The 11678-nt window shown below is 49.0% G+C and overlaps 1 protein-coding gene across 1 annotated transcript; it reads right to left on the bottom strand.

The window, feature by feature from the left end:
- Positions 1-721: 721 nt before the first annotated feature.
- Positions 722-3191, bottom strand: Prop1 (PROP paired-like homeobox 1). The gene is made up of 3 exons (XM_041663916.1): positions 3083-3191; positions 1903-2126; positions 722-1060 (listed from the first exon to the last, which is right to left on the bottom strand). The coding sequence occupies exons 1-3, from the start codon at positions 3189-3191 to the stop codon at positions 722-724; spliced, it is 672 nt and encodes a 223-aa protein (XP_041519850.1).
- Between the last annotated feature and the right edge of the window lie 8487 nt (positions 3192-11678).

Here is an 11678-nt window from a genome sequence, read left to right as displayed (position 1 = left end):
GGGGCCGAGACCAAGGCACTTCAGAAAAATAGTTTCCTGGGAATGACCTTTTTTATGAGCCTCAGATGGTCTGTCTGTGGGCCAGCTGGCCTCAGGTCACGAGGTTCCTTTGTCACAAGCAAAGTTTGTTTCAAACCACGGCTGACTTCAAAGTTAAGCTAAGGCAGCTGCTGTGAACTCCTGCAGACCGAGCTTGTCACTTCGCATGTGCTCTGCGTCAGGTCAGGCCTTCCTTGGTTTGCAGATTAGCAAAGGTGCTTTGAAGAGAGGAAGGACTGAAGGGAGGATGGTAAGTCACACGCACACAAATAGGACCCCAGGCCGCGTGTCGGCTGAAATGGAGAAGACATCAGGAGAGGACTCCAGAGTGCCTGTGGAGCTCCCCCTTTAGTTCTGGTTCTCCCACCGGGATCTCAAGGAGCGAAGCTTCAAGTTCTCTTTGGTCATCACTGGCCAGCAGCATCGTCTGGTCCCATCCACACTGCTGCCCTCCTACTGCCTCTCCTGGAGCTTTTGAGCGCACATCTCCTACCAGTAACTCCTCAGTCTCTCAGCTCCTTAGCCTTTTGACAGTTCATCAAGATCCCCCACCCTTTCCCATGTCCAATCCTGAACTGCCCCTCACCATGTTTCTAACGTCCCCTTTAGGATGAAAAGGGAGCCCCCCTCCCATTTTCTTGTGTTTCACAAGGGTGTAGATAGAGGGTGACCTTGTCACCACTTAATTCCAGGACTTTGGTGTCTCAAGGCTGAGGGGAAACATGGGTGGGGGTGGGGGACAGGGAAGATGGCCAGCAGGGGTTGGGTGCAAGGTGGGGTACCAGTCCTCAGACTGGGGAGGGAGAGGCAACGAGGCCCCAGTGGAGGGTTGGGCAGGGAGAGTATGATTGTAGGGGTGAGGGAAGCAGGGTACTGGTGGAGCTGGTGCTGTATAGGAGTAGGGATAAGCAGGGGACTCTGGCAGGAAGCCAGAGAAGGTGGCTGGCGGTAGGTGAGCTAGCGGCTGGAGCAGCGTCCGCTCTTGCTTCCGTTGCTTAGCTCTGCGGTTCTGGAACCAGACCTGCGGAGAGGGAAGAGAAGTCACCCGAGGGCTCCTGTTCTGAACGGGTGGCACCGTCACAGGCCTCTGAGGACAGGAAGTCAGCACCTGCTGCATCTCTAGGGAAAGGGCAGTTCTCCCAGAGGCTGCAGCTGAGGCAGGATCCTCACGCCGACTCCCAAACTGCATCTCCCAACTTGGACAACTTTGAATAGAAAATGGCAACTTTTGACAAGAAAGATAAATTTGACACCATGGCAGTTTTCTTCCCCAGAGAGTAGGAAAGTGTCCTTAGAGTGAGGCTGAGGGATGAAAACTGGGGAATTATTAATGTTGTACGCAGGGTTGGGGCTAAGAAAGGGTTTGTAGTTCAGGCTATCCAACCCTATGCTGGAGACATCAGGGAAATGTAAGACTGTGCTCAGAAGTAAGACTGCAAACATGTGAACAGTTTGGGTTGCCTGTTTGTTGAAGTTTGTGTCCATACAAAAGGCTGGGGAGTGAGTCTTGACTTTCTTTCTGTTTGTGTGGTGTTGGGGATCAGACCACAGGCTTTGTGTATGCTGGACAAGAGCTCAACTCCTGAGCTACCCATCTCCAGCCCCACATCCAACACCCATCGACATCCACCTGAATGAGCTTAGAGCTGGGCTCAGGTGCACCCAAAGTCATGTTAACTGGTAGATGAAGCCTATATTCTGTTAAATTTTTTTATTTTTTTTCTTTTTTTTTATTTTATTTTTCTTTTTTTTTTCTGTTAAATTTTTAAGTTAGGGTCAAAAGTCCCATGATTATGCCCAGACAGAGCCCCGAGCACCCAGGAAATGTTTGGTTCTCCCCCAAATACGTTAGTGCATCATCACCTGGATTCGGGCTTCACTGAGGCCAGTGTCTTGGGCAAGCCCCTCTCGAGCCCAGATGTCAGGGTACTGGTTCCTCCCAAAGGCTGACTCCAGCTGTTCCAGCTGTGCTGGGTTGAAGGTGGTGCGATGGCGGCGCCGGGAGTGGGGACGGCTCCTCTGTGGGCAAAGTTTAGGTCTCCCCAGCCCCGGACCAGAGAGTCTCCTAAAAGCCTCAGGGCCCGTGTCTGTAGAGGGAGGGAAATGAAGAGAGACCCACTTACTAATGGGACCACCCAGCCGTTCTGCTTAGTTCCTGAGATGTTACTTCCTGTGGTGTTTCCACAAGAACTCTTTAAAAGATTTCAAAACCACTGTTTCTGCCTCCAGCGTCTGCCACTACTTTGGTTACACACCTCCGGTATGTGTTTCACCTCCGGGGCCCACATATGACTCACAGGGCACACCTCCAGGGTATTCTCTTTGCTGCCTACCAAGGACTTCTTTGCTTGCCGCTCATAGTTTTCATTGCCCATGCACCTCCTTCATCTCACCCACCCCTGCTCAGGAGGATGGAGGGTCCTCCCCCGCCCCTTATACAGAGACAACTCATTCTCCCTTCCGGGTTGTACTTCTTGACGTGTCTCTTGCCTCTGCCCTGGCCCTGCCACCATCCTGCAGGAACTTGAGCTCGTGGGAAAGGCTTGCCTCTCCTCCCCAAAGGTTCCCTAAGCTCTCATATTAATTAGTCTAAGAGCCACAGGGGCGGGAGGGGGAGAGAGGGAGGGAAGAAGAGACACCTGGGAAGATAGGCACTGAGGGAAGGAGGGGTCTAGAGTAGAGACCCATCCCAGGGGGAAACCAAGGGTGTGGCTCCCACTCTGTATCCAGAGTCTTTAGAACTGCGCCCCCTGGAGGAAAACCCCGATTCCTTCAGCTCTCTCATTGCGCAAAGAATAAGACTCCGACTTTGCCTTTGCCTTAAGTGCCCGTTCCATAGCTCCCTCAGATAAGGCCTTGCTTCCCACCCTGCAAAGCAAAGGACTTCCGCTGTCTCGTTTCCTGAGGTCCCCAAAGCCTTGACAAGCTCCAGTTCTGCTTCCCATCTCTCAACCGTCCGTGGGACAAACCATTGCTCCAAAGCCGAGCAGGTTTTGGGATCCATATCTGCTGCTCCGCCAAGGAACCCTGGGGATTCACTCACCTACTGTGGAGATCAGGGTCCCAGAGGTCATATGTGGTTCAGGCAGGGGTCGACCACAGGTACGGCCCTTCCTTTGCTTTTCCTGCTGGTTCCGTTTTGGAGCTTCCATAGCTTAGCCACGCAAACCAAAGATGGGCTAGCCTGCTGTCCTCCAGTCTCTGACTCCCTGTAGTCTTTCTCTGTGTCTGTCTATCCTGTCTTGTCTTCTAACCTTTCTTCCCGTTTATACCATCTAGCTTTTTCTGAGCCTCTCTTGCTGTGTGTGTGTGTGTGTGTGTGTGTGTGTGTGTGTGTGCGCGCGCGCGCGTGTGCGCGTGCGTGTGTAGCTAGATACCAGTCCACTCACTATTTTCTAATCCCCGCCCCTTCCTCTGGATTGACATCTCCTCCTCCTCTCTTGACTTTGCCCAGTTTTCTGCCTGTCTCTACTTCCTTCTCCCTGACCCTGTTCTGTTTTCTCTTAGCCCTCTGCTTTCTCACGCTACCTGTCTTTCTCCCTTAGTCTTGGAGAAGCAACCTCCTCCTGGCCCCATGGGCCTGTCCAATCATATCTTGGTCACCAGAGCCCCTGGCTTGGGGGGAGGATCACAAGCCGGATGAGGAAAGGTGCTCCGTTAGAGGGTCCAGGGGCTGAGGCCAAGAGCTCATATTCCCAGGGGACCAGATTCTTTTGTCCTGTTAAATCCCCCTTCTGGGAGCAGGCAGGGGACACAGGAGAAGACATTCCCACGAAGACACCCCTGCTCAGAATCCCCTGTAGAGAGGGGGAATTGGAGAGAAGGACAGCAAGGCCAGGAACAAGGCCTGGCATCTCAGCCTGTGAGCGATACTCAAAAGACGTGTTTCCAGGAAACTGAGAACGAAAAACCACAGGTGTGCGCTCGTCCTCCTGTTTCCCTGACACCCTAGGACAGTAGGCTACTCTAGGACACACTGAAGTCTGAGGACCTTCAAACACGACAAGTGATTCCCGTCTACACTCTCCATAAAGTCCTAACATTGGCTCCCACACTTGCTGGTCCGTTCCTGACCCCAGCTCACCCCTGGGTTCACTCAGCTGTGAATGAGTGGCTTCACTCACCACTAAATCTCCACACATCTCAGAGTTCTCAATTACTCTCTGATTTCCCCATCCAACTTTCACCTCCTCACTCATTCAGAGTCGTGGGGTACTGTGATCTGTTAAGATGACCTACACCTTGAGGGGACTGTGATCCTCCAGGGCATCTCAGTTTTAAGTGTGTCCTGCCCAGCCCAGACCTCAGGTCTTACCTTGAAATAAATTCAGGCTCCCAGACACTGCCATTATGATTCTTCACTGAATCCCCAGGGTTGGCTTAGACTCTCTGTAGGCCCATGTGCTGTCTCTTGAGGTGATTTTGACTGTGAAAGTCCATCCTGGTACCCTTAAGATATACTTATCTTTTAAGGGCAAGCTGACATCTTAGGGACAAACATTAAGGTCTTCCAGGACACACTGAAACTGGGGGACTTTCCATCCACACCAGATGATTCCCACCTCTCCATAACGTCCTGGCTTCTCAGGGCACCCAACTGGTGACACACGAGTCCCCTCAGAACTCACTGTCTTTATAAGACACTCTAATTCCCAAGATCAGACAGACTTCCTCAAACACGTCCCTAAAAACCATCACGACTACTCAAAACAGGATAATCACCACAGTCCTTTTTAAAGATTAATTAACGTATTATTAATGATGTGTGTGTATGCACGCACGCACGTGCATGTGCACATGTACCGATGTCATACATACATGGAGGTCAGAGGACAATCTGTGGGGAGTGGGTTCTCTTCTTCTAAGTCTCAGGGATCAAATTCAGACCTTCAGACTCAGCAACAAGTGCCCTAACCCACTCCAGAGGGCAGCAGCAGCAGCATGCAGGAGCTCATTAGGGTCAACATCTCGAGCCTCACCCCCTATTGCATCAGAACCTGTGACCTAAGAAGACCCACAGCAGAACAGAGTGGACTCTTTGCTCCTCTGAACAGCACTCAGTCCCCACAGATCCCCATTCCCCGTTTGAATTCTACAGGTGCTTCCCCACCCACCTCAGTCAGTGGCAGCTCTGTGGGTTTTGTGATGACTGGTTTGAGATGCAAATCTCCACTCTCCTTGTCTCTCAAATACTTTGTAGAGAGGGGGGCTAAATTTTCATTGCCGTTAAAAATTTTAATCACTTTAAAATATGATATGGCCTTATGAAGACTAATTAGAAAGATATTAAACATATAAGGCTATCAGGAAGAGTTTACAAAATCATAAATGCCATCTCCAAGTGAAAGATATGCTTTATAGGGGCTGGAGACATGGCTCAGCAGTCAAGAGCATTGGCTGCTCTTGCAGAGGACCCAGGTTTGATCCCCAGGACCCACATGGCAGAGCACAATCACCTATAACTCCAGTTTCAGGGGATCTGATGCCTTCTTCTGGCCCCTAGGGGTCCTAGAGACACACATGGTGCACAGACATACATGCAGTCAAAACAGTCATACACATGCAGATCAAAATAAAACAAACCTTAGCAACATGTTTTATAATTTAAAAGTGTTTACAAGGGAATTGCTGATTTCGCCTTTTGTGTTTCCATGGAAAATGCACAGTGAAATGCAAAAATCTTGCTCGCTTTCTCGCTAGAAGCTTCTGGTTTTCTGTGTCAGGGATAGATGAACTGTTACAGAAATTAAAACACAGGAATGGCTTCCTATTTTTAGTCATTGCTTTCTTAGTATAAATTAGTAAATCGAACCTTAATCCCGAAGGCTTAGGGGCTATTCAGAAGAAAGTCAAAGCCATTAACAGAGTGTACAGAGCAAAGCTGCTGTGATGTTCTATGACATTCAATTTCATCAGCTTTCTAATGGACACGGGGCAGGGGAGCAGGTATAGTGAGGTGTGATATGGACTAGAGAGAACGAGGAGGGTAAGTAAGACCCAAAGCGAGAACAATCTCTTGTGGCAGAATTTTTTTTTCCCCTGTGAGAATGAGCAGAGCCGGCCATATGTCAAAGGCAGGGAAGTCTGGTTTAGTGCTCAGCAGCTGGATTTCCAGCAGAAGGACTTTTGTTCTGAGAGCAGCAGGGCCTGGCAGGGGGGACTAAAATGCAGGCAGCTTAGAAGACCCAGGCTTTCTGGACCTTGGAGGAGAGCTGGCTTTCAACAAAGCTAAGGTTCCACCCCCTGGGAAGAATGCTTCGCCAACAAGAACCCCACCATTGCCAGGACCCTCTTTGAATCCCGCAGAGAGGACTAGGACTAACCAGGCTCCGAATCTTGGAACCTTTCCTTTAATTCAGTATGGCCATCCCATAATACCATGAGACTAAGTGATTGTTCTCTTCAGAGAACTCAATCCAAGAATACATTCTGACAGATATTCATGTAAGATTGAATTGGTTTTATAAATATGTAGTTGGTAAAAATAAACAGACACTGGATATATTCTGGAATACATTATGGAATCCTAGATTTATGAAATAATAAAGCCATGCAGGGCTGAGAGCATGGCTCAGTTGGTAGGGCTCAGGTTTCAACCCCAGCACCAGGTAAAACCAAATGTCGTGCTCACGCCTGTAATACTAGCCCTGGAGAGGAGGAGGCAGGAGAAACAGCGGTTCTTGGTCTTCCTTGGCTATCTATGTAGTGAGCTGAGACCAGCTGTATTATGTGAAATCCTGTCTAGAATGATAAAGGGGGAAAAAAAAGTTTTAATATCGTGAAATTGAACTTTGTTCACCTTCTGCTTCTTCCTATTTCCCGGATGGAGAATCAAATTCAGAAAAACAAGGTTGAATGTCCAAGTTCGAACACCAAAGTGCTCTTCTCATCCGGGGATATCTCCAAGCCCAGGGTGTGGTGCGTAAGAACAAAGACTAGTTAGCATGCTTGTGGCCCTAATGAAGAGCTGTGGGGAGTCAGCCCTTGGGGGCCCTCAGGGTTGGCAACTGGAATCACTCCACCCCCATCCTCAAGGATCTCACAGTCCTCAGGGAGGGAAGGTCTATTTATCGGCTCCAATTCTTCTAATTCTGACCCGGGAAAGCCCCAGTGTCTTACTAGAGTGTTCTCCTGTGAGAATGAGTCTCAGACTCATCATTCGGTTCAAGCAGGAAATCGACAGATCCCAGAGGAGTCTATAAAGGCATCTGGCAGCAGCGGACAGCATCAGGTGAGAGGGGAAGTTACGGCTCCACCATCTCCACAGCGCCCAGGTTCGCACAAGCACATGGGGTGATGGTGAGGAGGACAGCTCACTCAATCCCTCTGCATCTAATCAAGTTCAATCGGTGGGCAGCGGCGCCGGGTTGGGGGAGGGTACGGAGCGAGGGTGTGGGGTGGTGTCTGTGTAGTCAGCGGTGCGGGAGGGGGCGGGAGGTAGCGACGGTGTGGGGTGGTGTCTGTGTGGTCAGCGGCATGGGGAAGCATACATGGCGAGGGTGTGGAGTGGTGTCTGTTAGCATGATATGCAGCAGCATCCTCCTCCCCGCCCCCCACCCCGTCAGGGCACACAGTTCACCGCATTCACTGGAGATGGACTGAGAAAGCACTGGCAAAGGATTAGATGGCAGATATGGGATTCTAAAATGCTTTTCCAGAAGCTCGGAGCCACGAGTCACCTTCCACCTCAAAAGACAGACACTCTGCCAGATGTCTAGACTCCCCACACAGCCCTTACCTCTACCACGCTGCACAGTCTACCCACTGCGCTCTATGGCTGTATAACACTGTATCTCAAGTGAGATAACTTAGATCCATGCTGAGCCCCAAAGATGGACATCAGCTGAGCTGGGATAAAAAGCCTTAGTTTTAATGTTAAAGGATGCAAATGCTCCTCGATATAGGCATGCCAGACAGTTCCATGTTTAGAAGCCAGGAGAGACTGGTGCACCAAAGCAGCAAATCACATAAACCAAATGTTACCGCCCCAGGGCTGGTTGGAACACTCACTCCCCAGAAGAAAGCTGAAGGGGACAGAGCGTCAAAGCATGTTCAGAGTAAGAGGAACTCAGTGCCATACGGCCTTCCAACTAGGGTACCACAATTAGTTGGGGTTGAAGTCGTGAAATGACTAACTAATCTCTCAACCAATTTCAGAAAAAAACATGCTGGCCAGATCCCATCATTATCAGTCATAGTATATTACATAAAACATTCTTATTGAGTTAACTAAAAGATCCTGAAATTCCCACCTGCTCTTGGCTTGGTGTGCTGGGCTGTGGGTGGGAGGCGAGGGGGAGGTGAGGAGGAGTCTCGGTCCTCCTCTGCTTCCCTCTTCAGCACTACTCTTTCTGAGAAGGTGAAGCAAAGAGGGCGGTCAGCTGCTGTTTCTCCTGGGCTGCTGGGGGAAGCTGTCCCTCCTTTGTGTCTGCCTGCAGAATTATGGGGTGTCATGATCATACTGTGCCTGCAATACTAAGGGTGACCCCCTTCAGGATGCCTATTTGTGGGTTTCTCCTCAGATGATTCTCAAGGGACCACTTCACTGAGCAGCTCAGTGGAGGGAGCCCCAGCCTTTCCCTTGGCCTTTAACCTCTCTGAACCACTCAAATCCGGCTCATGCAGCAATGTCTTATGGGGAGTCTCTTTTCTGTTTACAGACATTGCTTCTGCTGTGGGTGTTGTGGAGACGCCTCAAGTCAGCCCCAGGACCCACTCTGGACTTGGGAAACCCACAAGCCTTTGCAATGTCTCACAGCAAACATTGAATGGCTTCTCTGGCATTCAACTCCCAGTGTGAGGTCTTCCTTGCACAGTGAAAGCACAGGTTGGCTGATAAAATCCCTAAACTCAGCAGACTTCTTTCAAGTCAGAAAACCATGGGGTGCCCTGCTCGCCACATAGACACCCCTGCCCCGATGTTCTGGGAGCATTTCTCGTGTAGATTTGGGGATCAAGAAGCCTTCTGTACTCCATGAGACATGAGACTGTACTGTGCAGGCTTAGACTAACCTCAGAGTCAGCTGGCTTGTTTCCTAATCCTACAAACACGTGATCTGAGAATGGTGTGGGGGTGGTATTGATTTTGGTTTCAATAAAATTATCCATCTAACATTTAAAGGGAGCGTCCAGTTAAATGTGTATATTTCTGTAGTCCTAGCGCTTCAGAGGCAGAGGCAGGAGATTGAAGCAGCTTAGGGTACACAACAAGATGTTGTCTAAGGAAAAAGAAAAAAGAAAGAAGGAAGAAAGGCAAACAGGTAGGCAGGAAGGAAGGATGGGCAGACATAGTTATCTTAGCACACCTCTCTAAACATAGCACCTGGGATATTTATAGCAGATTTTCCTGTGTTTGACCTTACCCACCATTCTCAGACAATAGGACCTCCCCCACCTTCCTGCTTCTTCCACTTTTGACCACCATTCCCACCATTGGAGACAGCCTGTTATAAAGAACACACTATGCACACAGGTCACAATGACAAAGGCTGCACAGGCTGGCACGAGCATCTCTTGATGCGGCGCCTGCCCCACTCCTGCTTCCGGCAGTCATCTTCCGAGAGTGTCTTTGTTTATCTGCTGTGCAATCTCCACGCCCTTTGGTTTGGTACAGATTGGGGAGGAACTGTCCAGGAGCACAGCAACTTCGCGCTGGTTTTTGAATTTAACTCTCAAAATGCCAGGGCACCTCCCGCCTTGTACCCATATTAGCATATCTCATAACCTATCTCCCGAAAGCATTGCTTACAATGTTCTCTGCCCCAGCCAATCACCCCTTAAACACCTTTCCTGCCTGTTCCCTGGCCCTTTTGCTCCTATCAGTAAGCCCATCCCTCCCCTGTGCTACCATCCAAATGCTAAGGCTAAGCCAGTAATCGCAGCTACAGACCTTTATTCGATTCTTTCTGCCTAAAAGGGTTTAATTATCCAGTACACCTCATCACCTTGCTTTCTACCAGATTCCCCTCTTCCTTCCAAATGTAGATCTGAGTACCACATTTGATCAATTTTCTCACTTTGCTTAACATAAAGGAGAGGCCTCTGAGCAGAATTCTGCACACAGTGACATCAGCAGCAGCAATGGCTCCAGAGCCCACAAGGACATTTAGATGCTGTGTTGCAAGGCTGGAAATCAGCAAACCATCAGGCTGGTCCTTCAATGCCTAAAAGTGCCAAATGCCAGGAAGGGTTAAGAGGGACCTAGACCAATCTGAGTTGCATTAATAGCATTGTCTTCAGGTAAAAGAACTGAGGCTATCCTGAGAGAAATACGGCTGAGTGTTTTTGTTTTGTGTTTTTCCTTCTGTTAAATGAAGCTATTTCTAACCTGTCGTCTTTGATACAGATGACCCAAGGGGACGCATACAAACAGGGCAGTAACTGATGCTCAGCTCATCTGTAAAAGACAGAGAATGAAGATTTGGAGGAAAGACCGCAGAAGAATTAAGAAGCGGACTTAGCTGCTCTAAGTAGGCTAAGTATTATGGAGCTCATGATTGGGGAGCATCGTCCAACCCACTGAACCTCTCTCTCCACCTCTAGGGCCACCTCTTGAAATCGTTACTTACTAATAATGTAATGTATCAGAGGATTAATAAATAGTGCATGGGAGAAATGTGTACATTTGATGTTCATTAGATATCTGTGAACTAAGCTCCATGAAAACACATAAAATTAAGTATAGAGATTGACAGCTATGTTTTTCAGCAACATGAATTCCATAGGATTATTCTCGGCTCTAATTGGTGGTCATTTTAGTGGTGGTGGTGATCTGTTGCCAGAAGAACTGAACAAGGCAGGGGGCAAGCATCAAAATAAAACATAACGCAATCAGAGGACCAATAAAGGGGAGGAGCCAAGAGAATAAAGGGTTACGGAACCAGGATAAAAAGTCCTGGGACTGAAACCGGGCCAGAAGATCTTTATGTAGTGCTTTAAGGGTCTTTACGTTTTGTTAGGACTCATTGACAAAGAAACATCCTTCTTCTCCCAAGACCACACATGTCTTCCCCAGTTCATCAGTTTTTAAGGTCTACTGGTCTTCTATTGTGGAGCACAGCTCCGACAAGAGAGTTCATCTGCCTTTGAAGTGACTCTATGCTCTCAGCTGTGGAGGTCATGGCTTGATCAAGTTTGTCTTGAAAGTCCCCTGCCAGATGATCAGTCTGTTGCCACTCCTCCTGTACCCAGAGAAAGGGCGACTGAAGGGTGCTTTCACTGTCATGGGGCTCCCCCTCCAGATCAAAACTGATAATGGGCCAGCCTTTAAAAGCCACCAATTTAAATTTTTTTGTGAGACTTGGAAGGTAGCTCACCACACTGGCATCCCCACAATCCTCAGGGCCAAGCCATCATTGAAGGAACACACCAAACACTCAAAAAACAATTAGTCAGACAATCAGAGTTCCCTACCACCAAACATTCAATTAAATATGACACTATTCACAGGTTCAAGAACAGATCAAAGCCACAGTCACACGGAACCAATACATTTAATATATTGTGGGCTTTCTCCTTTCCACTACCCACTAATGTCTCTAACTGCTTCCTCTGTGTATCCAGCAACAGACTTCTGCCGACAGCAGTGCCGGTCAATCCCGCTCTCCTTTACCCTGGGACCGCAAAATTTCACTGGTTCT

The sequence above is a fragment of the Microtus oregoni genome, unplaced genomic scaffold (genome assembly GCF_018167655.1).
Source record: "Microtus oregoni isolate MIOR12 unplaced genomic scaffold, Mior012 000015F_ref0000493, whole genome shotgun sequence".
NCBI lineage: Eukaryota > Metazoa > Chordata > Mammalia > Rodentia > Cricetidae > Microtus > Microtus oregoni.
This window is presented reverse-complemented; position numbering and strand designations above follow the sequence as displayed.